At 38.6% G+C, this 17,833-nt stretch overlaps 1 protein-coding gene across 8 annotated transcripts in view; it reads right to left on the reverse strand.

Annotated features, from left to right (window-relative positions):
- The window catches only part of LRP1B (LDL receptor related protein 1B), a 1,329,376-nt gene that overhangs the window by 700,897 nt on the left and 610,646 nt on the right, over positions 1 to 17,833 (reverse strand). For all 8 annotated transcript variants that reach the window (XM_078847919.1, XM_078847920.1, XM_078847917.1 and 5 more), the window contains one exon: positions 11,233 to 11,395. In XM_078847919.1, the coding sequence (XP_078704045.1) occupies positions 11,233 to 11,395 (163 nt within the window). The remainder of the gene's footprint in view (positions 1 to 11,232; positions 11,396 to 17,833) is intronic.

The following is a 17,833-nucleotide window of genomic DNA, read 5'->3' on the forward strand; positions in this document are numbered from 1 at the left end:
TCATGTTACCTGACAAGCCCTCGGAAAGGGGAAGAGTCATTTTCTGCATTGAAACAGGGACTAAACTTGCTGTCTGGCCCAGTGGCAGTAACAGGGACATCTGTGAGTCAAATTGTTTTTCGGTAGCAACAGTTTGGTTAAAATCTATTAATAACTAGTGTGTACATGCTGGGACAGAGAAAAGTTACTTGACTTCACTTTATGAGAGATGTGATGTCAGTTACTGTATAACTTGCCTTCTGCTCTCCACAAATGACAAAGTCAGACATTCAACAGGATCTTCTGTTGGGGATGCGGGGGAGAAATGTTTAAACTGGTTTAATGGCAATGCTGATACTGTTCATTTTGCTTTATTTCCTCAAAGTTTTGTGATCAGTGCTTGGAGAAAAGTTAATTTGTCATTCACCCTATGTTTTATTATTCAAATTTTATGCGGCTCTTTGGGTAAAACTTGTTTTGGATCCCATATTTAAGGACACAGCATTTAGTTAACAAGGTCGTAGTAAACATCTGGCTTTGAAGTTAAGGTCAGTGACCTCACACTTAACACAATGTAATTGATCAGACAGACACGCACAACAGAAGAGAAACTAGGCAACTTCACATAAAATATTGTTTGACAACTGCATGTATTGGACTTGTCCAAATTCAGTCTCTGAGCCCTGCCTTGAGTAGGGTAAACAGTCACCTTGATCCAGCCATTAACACAGTCCTGTTAATGGGTTTCCATTTATGTACAGTTACATAATGTATATGATATTTTGGATCCTACTATTTCATTGCTGACTGAGAATATTTGCTTTTCATGCTAACATTTTTAGATGGGTTACTTTAAATTGTATCTCACATCTGTTTCAGTTTGCTTCTTTTCATGTTTATAAATCAAAGGATTTTTTGAGCTCATCTGAGGACTAATAGAAGTCCCTCTGTCATTTTCTGCGTTTGCATCTGCATGCAAGCAATGTCATGAAGCTTCAGGAAAAATAGGAAGAAAAAATGATAGTACATGCTGCTTTTGGATATTCACTGACAATTCACCAACAGTATCATCGTCATCAAGTCTGGTTTCTGACAAAGCAGATCTACACCTGCCACACTGCCCAGTAAGGAACAAAGTCTCATTGAAGCCTGGGACTTGAAGGAAGTTTGAAAGAGATATACAAAGGAATAAAAATGGGTTTCCATCCAAAAAGGCTTCTTTTTAATTAAAAATAAACAGAAGAATGTAAGATTACATTTTCTGTTTTTTTAACCTAAACTCCCCCCCGCCCGCAGATAACTCTCTGGAGGACCATACAAACTGAAACTGGAACTTTCTCAACCTCTAGTTGAAGTGGCAGAGTTTTGAATCTTGCAAAGAAGTCTGTTCATTTAGGTGTTTACCAGTCGTCTGCTTTAAAGAGGTGTTAATCAAAGCAAACAAAAATCAAAGAGTTTTATATAGTCTGACTAAAATCCCTTCCCTTCTCAGCTCTTTGAGCTTCACTGTGTTGTTACTTAGTCTTCAAACAAACAAAAAAAGGCAGCAACAGCTGCATTGTAATGCCAAAGATAAAATAATAATAAAAAATTCCAGTGTTTTATTAGACATCATAAAGAAGTTTTTTAAAGAAAGCATAAACATTTCTCCTCTTTAAAGGTCACCTTCAAAACTTTTACAGTTATTGTACAATATATGTTCCTTAAAGGCAGCCCTTTGAATTTGCTTTAGAGCTAGAAAAAGCACTGGGCAGTTTAATAATAGAGCTTTATTAAAATACTAATGTTTTTGCTATTTACAAATTACTATAAAACTTTGTCTTTAATTAAGAAAATCTTGGATGTTGGAAAATAAAAACCTACTCATTTATCAATTCAGGGCTCTTTCCCAAGTCCTGTGGCTCTGTCAAAGGAGCTGCAGACAACAAGAGAGGAAGATGAGAAAAGAATAAAAAGTGATAGCCTCTACTGGATTTAGGGGCACAGGTCCTAAAAAACAACACTGTTTAAATAACCCTGAAAGGCAGGTGAACTTTTGAACTTGTCCTCTCTAATGAATGTTGTGACTCTCTCCTCCAACTGTCTTCATGGAATCTACTCAAATCTCATTTTTGCCCCCTCCACTGTCATGAATGACATCAATGATCTATTCCAGATCAATTCCAAGGGTTTCTTCTTTATCCTCCTTCTACCTAGATTTAATCTGACCTCAGAGCACTGGGATAGACTAAACAACCTTCCAAGGGCCCTTCCATCTCTACATTCTACAGTCTACCAGCTACTTTTGACATAGTCTGTAGCTCCCTCCTCTTGGGTTCGCTCTTCTTCTGGGGCTTTCTTCATTGTGCTCAACTTCCTACCTCTCCAGTCAATCATGCAGCATCTAGATAAGTGTCTGCCTCCTCCTCTGCATTCAAAATTCTCCTTAAAATTCATTCTCTCTCTCAAACATATAAAATATAATAAAGACAAAGTTATTATATACACTATTATGTATGGATAAGTAAACCAAAACACACATATATACATTATATGTGGGTGTATAGAATTATGTATATTGAAATGGAAAAAAAAAAAAACCACACCAAACAACAGATGTGTATAATCTTCTCTCCAAGGAAAAACTATACCTCCCAAGAACAATGATCTCCTGCTATCCTCTTTCACCTTCCCCACTGCCCAGTAGGGGGTGGCTTATGCCCTGTAGTATGAGGGATTATATACCTCTGTTTTTATTCTAGTTAATGCAACTGTGTATGTTCTCATCATCCATATAAATTATCTAATTCTTCTTCAAGTCCTACTAAGTAAACTCTTGCCCTCCATAGCTTGTGGCAGTATGCATTGTTTAATAAAATAAATAAATAATACTATCTAGCTCTTATATAGGTCTCAGAGTAACAGCCGTGTTAGTCTGTATTCGCTAAAAGAAAAGGAGTACTTGTGGCACCTTAAAGACTAACCAATCTATTTGAGCATAAGCTTTCGTGAGCTACAGCTCATTTCATAGGATGCATTCATCTGATGACTTTCCACAGTATGCATCCGATGAAGTGAGCTGTAGCTCACGAAAGCTTATGCTCAAATAAATTGGTTAGTCTCTAAGGTGCCACAAGTACTCCTTTAGCTCTTATATAGTGCTTTTCATCCATAGATCTCAAAGCACTTGACAAAAGTTGATGAGTTTCCTTAACTCCAGTTTACAGATAGTAGTTACAAATTACAGAGAGATTAAATGACTTTCCCAAGGTCATATAGCAGACCAGTAGCAGAGTTGGAAACAACACATGTCTTCTGAGTCCCAGTCCAGTGTTCTATCCATGAGGCCACATTTTTTTCAGTTTTAAATGCATTGCCTTTCAACTAAATTAAATGTTCAAGGCAATTACAGGTGTGGTCTTATGAATATGCTACTTGTACAAGGGAGGAATTAGCTGGAGTTCCTGGAAAAAAAATACTCCCCGTGCACAGCAGCAGTACATTCAGAGGACCATGACTACAAATTAAACCATGAAAACATAATGCATACTTGTTTCACATGAAACAAAAGCATCAGATCTACACCAGTTTGCAAGAGAGAAGATGAGGGACAACAGTGACAGGTATAGCTTGTGTTTCTCGCCCAGAAAAGAAAGGGGTCCCTTCAGTACTATTTGTCAGTTCTATGAGCTGGTGGCAGAAGCAGCTAATGCTCTCGTTCTGATGGAACTGAAGAGGCAATGTACTATTATAAAACATTTTTCTCCATTTTTTTCCTGCTCTTTAATTTATTTTTTTTACTAGGACTGTTCTCTTTTTCTCCCCCAAATATATCCATCACTGACAAATTTAAATTGTTTACAAAAAAGTACTCAGAATATATGATACTTAATTTTCTCCTTTGGTAAGTGCCCCATAACACAAATCCCAGAGCTACATTGTAAAATGTATTCTTCTTTTGGAAAGTAATTGAAATAGAAGATAAAGGGCAGTCCTGCACAAAGCCTACAAGGATAAATAATTGTTTTCATTTTTTATTAGTATTTCCTCTTCTGTTGTTTGTTTGTCTGGAGAACTCACTTTTCACACTGCATTTCTAGAAGATACATGCAGGAGTAAACTAATAATGGAAGACATTTCTCATGGTGGAAATGCTTACCTCCCAACCAAAATCAACACATTTAACACAAGTAATGCAATAATTCCAAATAGAAGGAATTTGATGGCTCAACAGGTAGCATGATATCAGAGCCTTTCATTTCTAGTTCGAAAGCTCAACTCCTGCATCACTCGGTAGTGAATGAAGGCTTTGGCACTTTCAGCATCATATGTGAAAAGAGTTTGGTGGTCCCAGTCCACTTCCAAGTGCACAGATGATCATATCATAAAAACCACTACAGCTGGTATGCTTGTTGACCATCTCACCAGCGAAGCAAATAATTTAACAGACAAGATGATTCAACCATTCTCTCACTCCTAGAGAGGGTCTTCTCCAAAATAGGAAGGAAACATCCTGGCCTGGACAGCATGAGACAGTTTTTGCCCGTGTTGTGCCTATAGCTGTGAATCTGTCAAGGTTTTCTGGTACATAGTACAACAATTAAAACTCACAAAAGCAAAGCACAAAACCCACAAAAGCAAAGAAGAAAAAAGTTTAAGCTAGACAGTAAGACCCCTATGGGAGTTTTCGCAAAAAGAAAAGGAGTACTTGTGGCACCTTAGAGACTAACCAATTTATTTGAGCACGAGCTTTCGTGAGCTACGGCTCACTTCATCGGATGCATACCGTGGAAACTGCAGAAGACATTATATACACACAGAGACCATGAAACAATACCTCCTCCCACCCCACTGTCCTGCTGGTAATAGCTTATTACCAGCTATTACCAGCAGGACAGTGGGGTGGGAGGAGGTATTGTTTCATGGTCTCTGTGTGTATATAATGTCTTCTGCAGTTTCCACGGTATGCATCCGATGAAGTGAGCCGTAGCTCACGAAAGCTCGTGCTCAAATAAATTGGTTAGTCTCTAAGGTGCCACAAGTACTCCTTTTCTTTTTGCGAATACAGACTAACATGGCTGTTACTCTGAAACCTGTCATTATGGGAGTTTTGCTATTGATAAGTTCCTCTGCCCAGGGCAAGGATTCTGCATCTAGCATAGTTCCAAGCACACTGTCCGTACTTAATAGTATTAATATTAATACATTCAACAGTTAGGTATTTGCTATGACTGGAAAACAGGTTATGAGAGCAAATACACTGAAGATCACTGCAATTTGGAGAATTTCTTATGGGAGCACCTACATAATATTTTATGGGAATAGTGTAGGTTTTATATTAGAATATAAAATTATATGTTTTGTAATTATATGTACCAGGTGTATAAATATCAGCTGCTTTTAGACAGTAATACACACACTTGTATGTGCCTCAATCACTTGGTGCTCAATTTACAATACACTTCCATATATCTGTACCTTTTATGAGTTATTATACAATTTTCAATAAAGACAAAATAAAACCAAATCATTATGAGACAGATAAGAATACAATATTATGATACATTGACATAGAAATACTACTTTGATATTGAAGTAATTAAAAATATATATTTAAAATATTAGCTTGAAATACAGGAGAAAAAAGAAAAGCATGCCTCTTGGCCATTCAGAGATACCACCAGAAGAGCAACAGCACCCATGTAATCATAGATTCACATGGCCTTTCCTCTTGGCTGGCAGGAGTATAAAGAAGCTGGCAATGGAGCAGGGGTCTGCTAGGGTAGTTGTTCCCAAACATTTCACTAAGGTAATCTGCATTTTGTCTTTTTTGGGATTACCCTTGCTCCCCCTTCCCCTTCCCTCTCCTCCCCTTCCCAGCCTTACCCCTCAGCTCCCTTTCTCTTGCTCTCCCAGTCCTCACCCCTCCAACAGCCCCAGCCAGCCCCTCATCCCCATGGCCAGGCCACAGTAACTACCAGGCTACTGCATGAACACTTGCTTGCTTCAGCGTCTTTCTCCGTGTTGTTGCTGCTGCCCAGATCCAGCTGCTCACAGGAAATGAGAGTGTTGGCGGGGGCACTTTTGCGGACAAGGACTACAGACCACCAAATAACAATGCATTTCAAGTTACTTCAATATAAATCTGAGGCTGGATCTTTAATTTAATTAGCAGTGTGCGCTGTTTTATTTTTACATCAGCAAATAAATGTTATCACTAACTGATGCCACAAATAGGTAATGTTCGCAATATTAGTATTCTGAATGAAAAGACTGCTATATTACGCTACTGTACATGGTATTGAAAGTGATGCTATTCAATAATGGGGTGATGCCCTTCATCTCTTCCCATGCCCCATAATGAATCTGCAGGAGAGCGAATAGAGCTTGAGACTCTACTAACTTTTCCGATGCTCCTCTCCACCTCAGAATGCCACTAAAGGAAGCCCTGGGTCCAGGGATTCCACTCTGCCAGTGGAGACTATGGCCCCAGTGGAGACTATGGCCTCTGCATGGATCTTCTAGGATCTGAAGATTCCATGAAGGAATCTTCCATGGAAAGCTGAATCCTTCTTCGTTCCGTGGGAGGAAAAGAACCCCCTTTCCCACTGCTCATGTAACCATTTGGGGGAGATGTCTGCAAAGGGAACTTTAGAGTTTTCCTCCCTGCTAAGACTCCCACCTGTGGTTTCTTCCATTAGAGGACACAAGTTGACCCTATAGCATTAAAAGAAATGTTTTAATGTATTAATTAGATTAAGTCTTCACATAATTATTTAAAAAATCTAAAACTGTTAAGACACTGTTTATTTTTGCACCAGAAATATATAAATGTTATGACTAATAGACTGTCTTCTGTATTGTATTATTTAATACAGTAAAGCACTTTGGGATACAGTAAAGGGTTATGCGATACTGTATGAAAGATGCTGTACAAAATCAAGTTGTATTGTGTATGGTACCAGTTGGACCACACTTGGAACACTGCAAACATTTTTGGCCTATGTTTGTGTGGAGGGTGAAAAAACACAACAGTGGGAGTGAAACTGTTTCGAGGAATAATGGGATGGACTTAAGCAAAGGAAAAGACAGTGGAATGTTCTGACAGTGGAACTGAGAGAAGCTTTGTTGCTTAAAAAAATATTTCATAGTAGTTTGAAGTCAGATTTAAAATGTAAGGAAACTTCCTGTGCTTGCAAGAGGGATGGATAAGACAACCTACAAAATAAATACGATCTCTTATGTGTGTAATTGAGAAAAATGTTCTTGAAAGTAAGTATAGAACACCCATACAACGTACATGTACAATATACGTGACTTCAGTGTACAGAACACTCATTAAATATAAAAAAGTTAATACCCTATTCCAATAAATGATACATGACAGAATTATATTTAAACAGCTATCAAAGCCACAGGAATCCTTCAGAGACTAAGTGCAAACACCATGAGGCTTTTCTACTCTGAAACTCTTTGCAAAATTGAGGACCTTTGATATCATGACAGTGAAAAATGGGAAGGGTAGAGGAAAGAAAGATATTGATGTTCAAAGGGAGATTTGTTAACATATATGATATTCCTGTATGACAGTTTTGTTCCAAAAAAGATCTGTGTTCTTTATTTCAAGGAAAATAATTCATAGAATCATAGAATCATAGAATATCAGGGTTGGAAGGGACCCCAGAAGGTCATCTAGTCCAACCCCCTGCTCGAAGCAGGACCAATTCCCAGTTAAATCATCCCAGCCAGGGCTTTGTCAAGCCTGACCTTAAAAACCTCTAAGGAAGGAGATTCTACCACCTCCCTAGGTAACGCATTCCAGTGTTTCACCACCCTCTTAGTGAAAAAGTTTTTCCTAATATCCAATCTAAACCTCCCCCACTGCAACTTGAGACCATTACTCCTCGTTCTGTCATCTGCTACCATTGAGAACAGTCTAGAGCCATCCTCTTTGGAACCCCCTTTCAGGTAGTTGAAAGCAGCTATCAAATCCCCCCTCATTCTTCTCTTCTGCAGGCTAAACAATCCCAGCTCCCTCAGCCTCTCCTCATAACTCATGTGTTCCAGACCCCTAATCATTTTTGTTGCCCTTCGCTGGACTCTCTCCAATTTATCCACATCCTTCTTGAAGTGTGGGGCCCAAAACTGCACACAGTACTCCAGATGAGGCCTCACCAATGTCGAATAGAGGGGAACGATCACGTCCCTCGATCTGCTCGCTATGCCCCTACTTATACATCCCAAAATGCCATTGGCCTTCTTGGCAACAAGGGCACACTGCTGACTCATATCCAGCTTCTCGTCCACTGTCACCCCTAGGTCCTTTTCTGCAGAACTGCTGCCTAGCCATTCGGTCCCTAGTCTGTAGCTGTGCATTGGGTTCTTCCGTCCTAAGTGCAGGACCCTGCACTTATCCTTATTGAACCTCATCAGATTCCTTTTGGCCCAATCTTCCAATTGGTCTAGGTCCTTCTGTATCCTATCCCTCCCCTCCAGCGTATCTACCACTCCTCCCAGTTTAGTATCATCCGCAAATTTGCTGAGAGTGCAATCCACACGATCCTCCAGATCATTTATGAAGATATTGAATAAAACCGGCCCCAGGACCGACCCTTGGGGCACTCCACTTGATACCGGCTGCCAACTAGACATGGAGCCATTGATCACTACCCATTGAGCCCGACAATTTAGCCAGCTTTCTACCCACCTTATAGTGCATTCATCCAGCCCATACTTCCTTAACTTGCTGACAAGAATACTATGGGAGACCGTGTCAAAAGCTTTGCTAAAGTCAAGAAACAATACATCCACTGCTTTCCCTTCATCCACAGAACCAGTAATCTCATCATAAAAGGCGATTAGATTAGTCAGGCATGACCTTCCCTTGGTGAATCCATGCTGGCTGTTCCTGATCACTTTCCTCTCATGCAAGTGCTTCAGGATTGATTCTTTGAGGACCTGCTCCATGATTTTTCCAGGGACTGAGGTGAGGCTGACTGGCCTGTAGTTCCCAGGATCTTCCTTCTTCCCTTTTTTAAAGATTGGCACTACATTAGCCTTTTTCCAGTCATCCGGGACTTCCCCGGTTCGCCACGAGTTTTCAAAGATAATGGCCAGTGGCTCTGCAATCACAGCCGCCAATTCCTTCAGCACTCTCGGATGCAACTCGTCCGGCCCCATGGACTTGTGCACGTCCAGCTTTTCTAAATAGTCCCTAACCGCCTCTATCTCCACAGAGGGCTGGCCATCTCTTCCGCATTTTGTGATGCCCAGCGCAGCAGTCTGGGAGCTGACCTTGTTAGTGAAAACAGAGGCAAAAAAAGCATTGAGTACATTAGCTTTTTCCACATCCTCTGTCACTAGGTTGCCTCCCTCATTCAGTAAGGGGCCCACACATTCCTTGGCTTTCTTCTTGTTGCCAACATACCTGAAGAAACCCTTCTTGTTACTCTTGACATCTCTGGCTAGCTGCAGCTCCAGGTGCGATTTGGCCCTCCTGATAACATTCCTACATGCCCGAGCAATATTTTTATACTCTTCCCTGGTCATATGTCCAACCTTCCACTTCTTGTAAGCTTCTTTTTTATGTTTAAGATCCGCTAGGATTTCACCATTAAGCCAAGTTGGTCGCCTGCCATATTTACTATTCTTTCGACTCATCGGGATGGTTTGTCCCTGTAACCTCAACAGGGATTCCTTGAAATACAGCCAGCTCTCCTGGACTCCTTTCCCCTTCAAGTTAGTCCCCCAGGGGATCCTGGCCATCCGTTCCCTGAGGGAGTCGAAGTCTGCTTTCCTGAAGTCCAGGGTCCGTATCCTGCTGCTTACCTTTGTTCCCTGCGTCAGGATCCTGAACTCAACCAACTCATGGTCACTGCCTCCCAGATTCAATTCAATTCCGATGTTTTTGACAGACAAGATTATTTAATAACTATTTTGGAATTCAACTAGCAAATCCAGCACAAAAGATGTAAGCAAATGTAGTTGAAAAGGCTGCTGTTAGCCCATTTGAAAACCTCCAGTTCTTTCTTATGAGAATTACTAAACAAATCGGTTTAAATACAACTTCTTTCACTAATGTCTTTTTGAAACATCACTGCAGTCAGACTGAGTCAAGTTTACCATCTGTTGCCAATAGAAATACAGCTATATTCAGGAATTATATTATACAGCTTCCTTTGCAAAGTTTACATGCAAGCTGTTCTTGTCAAAATTAAGCCCATTGTGATGATGCATCTTAATATTCTATCAGGATTTAAGTAAAGAGTAACAAAAGTCCACATATGGATGACAAGCTGTTTCTTCAGTAAATATTTTCCTATTTATTGAGCAGAGGCTTATGGCAGTTTAGGGCATATTCCACCATTCATTTCATACTGAACTACCTGCAGACTAATAAAACAATAACGAGGACAAAACAGCCACTCCAAAAACCTCATTGAAATTTACATCTTAAACAACAGTTCTTCCATGCTCAGTGATGCATCCTACTTCATCATTTTGCTTGAAAACTTTTTCTAGCTTGTAGTGGTTATAAGGTAAAGGGTTTTTAGTGGCCAGTATTTTAACTGAGGTTTTCCTCCCCAAATGATTCCAAATGTGTTTATACAACAAAAATGCAAATCCAGACTGTTTATATATATATTTCACTTACTCCCAATAGGAGCACATGAAGAGAGTCTGGTGGCTTGGATCTGCTCCTAAACATATTAGTGATGAGGTCTTAATGCCCCTACAGACTAGGGAGTAAAATATAGGAAGATGTTTGTGACATTCCTTTTCTTTATATTCTAAAAAGGGTTAAAATTTACTGGAGAAAACTTGTGAAGAGCTAAGTTATTTTTCCATTTCTCCTGCAATATTAAAGTTACAAAAAACACATACTATTATTAAAATGGTTCAGCAATTACTTGGGACAACTGAAGCAAGCCTGTTCAATGTACACTTTGCCTACATATATATTATTGTTGTACCTATTTTTTACAACAAAATAAACAGCTCAATAAATAACTGTAAATATTATATCTCAAAACACCTGAATGAAATGGGTGTATTATTTACTCTCCTAGAGAGAAGTAGCATTCTTATCACATTGGGAAGTTTTAAGGAAGTTTCATGAGCTAATAATTAATCTGTCATTTAAGGTTTATATTAGGTAAATGTGTGGCCTGAAAAGCACAAGCACTGAAATAAAACATAAATGTTTTAGACTTTTTTGCATGCATGTATGCATTGTATAATTTAACAAACTTGTTATGTGAACAATACTCTTACCCTGATGTTGGATCAACAGCTATTGCCTTAGGGTTCTGAAGATCAAGATCAATCAGGGTAATGCACACAGTTCCATTGTGATTACACACAAAGATTCTGTCATTGACATGATCCACAAAATACAAATTTCCAGTGAGCCAGTCGATTGCCATTTGTTGTACATCTGCCAAAGGAAAAAATGAGATTATTAAATCAAAAGTGCAAATGCAATATGAATAACTGAATTGTTGCCTAATCCATCGAAACAGATGATGTAAAATTTTAAAGAGCTCAAGATGTTGTTATGATTGGAATATATACAATGACTTTCATTTATTCCCATGGCATATAATAAGCGATTCAGTTCTTGTGTTAAATACTAAGAATGGTGAATGACTTAGTATCTGTCCTGATAGCTTTGTTCCCTTTTAAGTAGGGAAGACCCAAGTACAACTACAAAGACTTTTCAAATATATGAATTTATCTCAGCTGGGTCAGGAATTCTGATTCAGACTCCTCTATTTTAAACTGGGACACTTCCATCATTTTTAATGTTTTGCCCAGAAGCGACATCTCTGCATGAGGGTGCTTTTATGAAATATAGAATACCATGACAAATACAGATATGGTAGCTGTGTGCTGACAGAATTACAGATCCCAGTGGAGCAGCAGGTTTCAGGAAGTTACCACAGTTTTCTACAGAAAAATTTGTGTGATGGAAGATGTAACATATACAACTGTGGCTCTTGCTCTATATTGTTTATTTAAAGATTAAATTAAAGAAAAATTTTTTGCGGTAAGTTTAAAAACCCACATGTAAGTTGCAAAAAGATGAAAAAGTCTATTGTATATAAATGAAAGAAGTTATGTATTTTAAATGAAATTCCCTTCCTAAGATTCTGAAAAATCTGAGCTGTAGACCTTCGGGTTTTGCAGCCAGAGTGGGTTACATCGGGGGGAAAAAAGAAATTCAAGTATACTATGGATTTATAATGAGATGGTTCTTTTAAATCTTTGTTTATGGTACTTGTCACTGACCCCTGGCACAGAAACCAGGAGTTCTGCTTTCTCATTAAGGTGATAGTTATTTCACATTTTGTTACATTTTAAAAACAGTGACTATATATTTTTTTCTCTGATGGAATCCTTGAAAGAATTTTCAGATTTTTGTTTTAAAGCCTGTGCAGTTTCCCTTAGATACAGTTGAGAACATAAGAACGGCCATACTGGGTCAGCCCAATGATCCATCTAGCCCAGTCTCCTGACTTCCAGCAGTGGCCAATGCCAGGTACTTTAGAGGAAATGAACAGAATAGTCAATCATCGAGTGATTCATCCCATGTCATCCGCTCCTAGCTTCTGGCAAAACAGAGGCTAGAGACGCTCATGGTGTTGCACCCCTGCCCATCCTGGATAATAGCCATTGATTAATCTATCCTCCATGAACTTATCATATGATTTTTTGATCCCTGTTATAGTTTTGGCCTTCACAACGTCCTCTGGCAGAAAGTTCCACAGACTGACTGTGTATTGTGTGAAGAAATACTTCTTTTTGTTTGTTTTAATCCTGCTGCCTATTAATTTCATTGGGTGACTCCTGGTTCTTGTGTTATGTGAAGGAGGAAACAACACTTCCTTATTCATTTTCTCCAAACCAGTCATGATTTTATAGACCTCTATCATATCCCCTTTTGGCGTCTCTTTTCCAAGCTGAGAAGTCCCAGTCTTTTTAATCTCTTCTCATATCCATATCCATATCCCTAATCATTTCTGTTGTCCTTCCCTGTACTTTTTCCAGTTCTAATACATCTTTTTTGAGATGGGCCAACCAGATCTGCATGCAGTATTCAGGAAGTGGGCATACTGTTATGATATTTTCTGTCTTATTATCTATCCCTTTGCTTATGATTCCCAACATTCTGTTAGCTTTTTTGACTGCTGCTGCACATTGAGCAGATGTTTTCAGAAAACTATCCACAGTGACTCCAAGATCCCTTTCTTGAGTGGTAAAAGCTAAGTTAGAATAGACAGTTGTGTCTACTCTATTCAGCCAAATAGCAGGAGCATGGAGAAGCTCTTATAATAAAGACACTTTTATTTATTTGCACTCAAATTAATATTTCTGAGTCTTCTATTGTTGTTATCATCTTGCTAAAATTGTAATGTCATTTATGACACTGGCAGCATGAAATTCTTCCGTAAGACAATTTAAACCAGTTCCTAACCTGGTTTCATTATAATAAAATAACTTTATTTTCTTAAATATTTTAAATTTTAAACACTAAAATACTTTACATTTTAAAATTAATTTGCAATGCCCTATAATGGGCTCCACACTGTTTGTAGCAGAAGCGGTGTCCTTTTCAGCAAGAAAGTTATCACCAACACATTGGCCACAAATGGAAATTGTAATTAAAATTGCATTTCACAAGATAAGAATTGTTTCCCTCTTGTTTGTACCTTTAGATTTTTGGTTTAAGAGCAGTGGGTAGAGTTTTCCTTGAAACAGATGTTCAACTGTTCACCATAAATCTATTTACTGTATCAGGGTATGTAATATGAACTTGACTCAGACAGACAAATTGAAAACAATTTGAGTCTGTGGCAATAAGTGGAGGTTTATGAAATATGCATTTGCTGAAATACTTAAAATAGACATGAAGAAACTTGTATTATCTTTTGAAGGACTGATAATATATACAAGACTTTATTCAATAAAACATCAGGAACAAACATTGGCTGTATTCCATTACAGCCATCACATTGCACAGTTCACTGCTCTCACTTTTACTCACATCTTCTCTCTCCACCTAATACTTATTTTCCTTTTAATTCAAAGCTGATATTATACCCCTCTCCTTATGAGGACAAGTATTATAGGGACATAAGAATTACCATTTGAGAACAGAGGACTGTTCCATCTAGTCCAGTATATTGCCTCCAGTAGTGGCCAATGGCAGATGCATTAGAGGAAGACCTAAACCTCCTGAGGGTACCTAAATGTTATATACCAGGGGAAAGAAGGGGCTATTTTTCTTACTCCATGTAGGATATAGCATATGCAATGAAAAATATGAGTGAAATCCTGGCCCCACTGAAATCAATGACAAAACTCCCACTGACTTCAATGGGGTCAGGATTTCACTCTATAGATAGATATTGGAGCCTTTATGTACAATTTTCAAAAGTGCCTAAATCCCATTTTCTGAAGTAAGTTTTAGGCACTTAGAAGCACAAGTCCCATTTACTGAGAATGAAAATTAGGATTCTAAGTTCCTAAGTCAATTCTGAAAATGGAATTTAGTCTTCTAAATCACTGAAGCACTTTTGAAAATGTTGCCCTTTGTAATTTTATATTCACTTGAGTAACTGTGGTATTATATAGTTATATGATTACTTAATCCTATTTTTAAAAAGTTATTAAATAATTGGCAACAATTATTTCCTATGGATGTGACTTCTCCAGGTAAATTAGGTAATGCATGGACAAGTAGATGTTTTTTCCTTTATTAAAAATAGCTTTTAAATAATACTTGCATATATCTTAACACAGCTAGTCAAAAAAAATCAAGAAATTAACAAAAAAAAAGGGGGGGGCAATCTTTCATGGAAATGTTCGTGATAAGTTTTCCTGTTTTGTGATCAGCTCTACTCATTCACATTTCACAAGAAATGGCAATAGATGGCCATTTTATAGTGAAGGCTAGAGGTTAAAAAAACATGGATAATGTAGCAAATTCCACATCAGAAAGAAATGGTCACAGTTGAGGCTGCTTGAGAATCCAAGAGATGCCAAGCAATAGAGTAGAACAAACACTGAGGGCTGTTAGCATTTATTTTCATGCCCTTCCTTCCACAATATGGAGCCCCTGTGAGGAGCTGTGCAAGAGCAGAGGTTCCAGTTGCAAAAGCCATATGTAACAGGTGGACAGATTAGAGGACAGATTAAACTTGGGCACTAAAACCTTCCACAGACATGCAGAGTAATGATTGCTGATGCAGGCAGTCGACCTTGTCAGGATATAAAAGAGAATGGAGATGCTCTGCAGGGCAAAGGCAACTCGGCTCTGAGTTATAGAAGTCCTTCAGGGAGGTCCTAGAAGCACCTAGTTTTCGGACAATGCTTATGCAAAGGTTTATGTTTTGTTGTCATTTAAGTTATTTTACACCACACTTCCGAAGGGTCAGTGACAGATGGGAGAGCCTGTGCAAAGGGTTAGGTCCTCTGCAGAGCTCATGTCATACTCTAAGAGCTACTAGGTAGGACACAAAATGTTCCTTTATTTTAAAATGACTCTAACTCTGGATACACAGTCTGAAATGTCTGAATAAAAAAAAAAGGGAAATTAATCTTTGCCCCCATCCAGTGGCTTCTCCACTGGTGTCCCATTACCTAACTGCTGCCCTCTGCTGCTCTCCAATCTCCAATTGCTGCACTCTCTCTCCCCTAACTGCCGAAAGAGCCCTTCCCTTTCATTTACCATTCGGCTCTGTTTCTCTGAGGAGCAGTCTGTTGCTGTCTACATCAGGACTAGAAGAAGCTGTTCTTTGTAAGCTACTGCAGTAGTCATTGGCTGCTGACTGGAGCAGCTGAAAGCAGACAGACAGCTTATAGGGAGTCACTAGCTGCATGTGCCAGCCCCATTCAATTCAGTAGGTCAGTAGTGAGGGTGGGACAGATCCGGGACATCATGGTAACTGTCCTTGCACCCAAAGTTGCTTTCTCCACCATCTCCCCTCCTTTGCGGCCTCTGACTTTGGAGTCAGAGAGAGACAGACGGGGGTGAAGAGCAGCAACTTTGTTGACATTTGGCTGCTGGAGATGCAAGCTCTTGAACCCAGAATCCACTACATTTAGCAATGTACCTGGCACACCTTAAAAAAATAATGCTATAGCAGGGAAGCTGGTTATTATTGGAGGAGCTGTGGATATGGGTTTTTGAGAGTGGGAAGTTTTATAGGAGAGGAGGGGGCAGAAATCAGAGGAAGATAATAACAAGGCTGCATTCACACACATAAATGTGTTACTCTGAGGACACATTGAAAACAAAGAAGGCATAATCACACAGTATCAATAGGGGAGGAAAATTTTCAGAAGAGCCACATGCACACATGCCTCTTCAGAGTGCAGCTGCCGGAAAAGAGTAAGAAATCTCCCACTGTACAACGTCTCCTCTCTGCTGAACTATGCACCTTCTAATATAAACTCTCTGGGTCATTATATCACTTCTATCTAATAGCAACCTGGAAATTCAGTGCACTTTAGCAACTGCATTTAATATCTACAAACATATGTTGTGTATTTTGTGTGTTGATGGATCGGTTGCTCTTTTTGTCTTTTGTCTACTTTTTTGTGCTACATGCCCTGTTTGTAAATTATAGCTGGTAAATTGCTCACAAGAGAAAAAAGTTGTAATGAATTACCAAAATTCACCTAACTCAAAAAACTTAATTACACACTTTATTAAATACATTAAAAAGCCTCTTAACTAGTAGATGCATTTTTTTATGACTGAGGCTTTTAATCTCTTCAATTTTGCTATCACCAAAGAACTAAAAGTCACATTAAGCCACTTTTAATTCTTCAGCTCTGTAGTTACCATGCAAGTTGCCTTTTAGTTACCTTTTAGGGCTGCTGTCTTGTTTTTAAATATATTTGAGAACATACTTTGTACTAAAGAAATTACTAAGTAGGTTCAACAGCATGAGTCTAAATGTATAGATTAACGCCTACTTCTCTACAGAATGATTATCACATACACCTTTTTTACGTAATTAAACATTTTTTCCAGTTGCATACCCCAGGTGCACAGCTTCAGATAGCTCCAAAAAGGAAAGTCTTTCCACTGAAGGCATCTATATTTGGACATACATACCTGAAATTTCTTTCCTTTTTAATGGTAAAGACACTTTTCCTAGAAATTTTCTGAAAAAAAAATCATCCTTGCTTTTTCACTCTCCAGAAACAAATACACTCAATTTCCTATGAAGGACTCTTGAAAGAATAGTACAACAGACATTTCTTATATTCAAAATATTATTGAAGTTCATGAATATAGGTGAGGGCAAATTTTGGCTCAAAGTGTATTTATTACCACATTATGATAACTTTATTGAGAGAGAGATGACTGTTGTGTAAACTAGTGTGAAATATTGGACTGTAAGGATATGAAAGGGTTGTGCAGATATTGCGATTTATTACTTGCACAGTTTATCATAGAATCATAGAACTGGAAGGGGCCTCGAGAGGCCATCTAGTCCAGTCCCCTGCACTCACGGCAGGACTAAGTATTATCTAGACCATCCCTGACAGGTGTTTGTCTAACCTGCTTTGAAAAATCTCCAATGATGAAGATTCCACAATCTCCCTAGGCAATTTTTTCTAGTGCTTAACAACCCTGACTGGAAGTTTTTCCTAATGTCCAACATAAATCTCACTTGCTGCAATTTAAGCCCATTGTGTCTTTTCCTATCCTCAGAGGTTAAGAACAACATTTTTTATCCCTCCTCCTTGTAACAACCTTTTATGTACTTGAAGACTCAAGTCTTTTTTTCCAGACTAAACAATTTTGTCCATTTTTTAAAATCTTCCCTCATAGGTCATGTTTTCTAGACCTTTAATC

Source organism: Lepidochelys kempii, chromosome 11 (assembly GCF_965140285.1).
Source record: "Lepidochelys kempii isolate rLepKem1 chromosome 11, rLepKem1.hap1, whole genome shotgun sequence".
NCBI classification, from domain to species: domain Eukaryota; kingdom Metazoa; phylum Chordata; order Testudines; family Cheloniidae; genus Lepidochelys; species Lepidochelys kempii.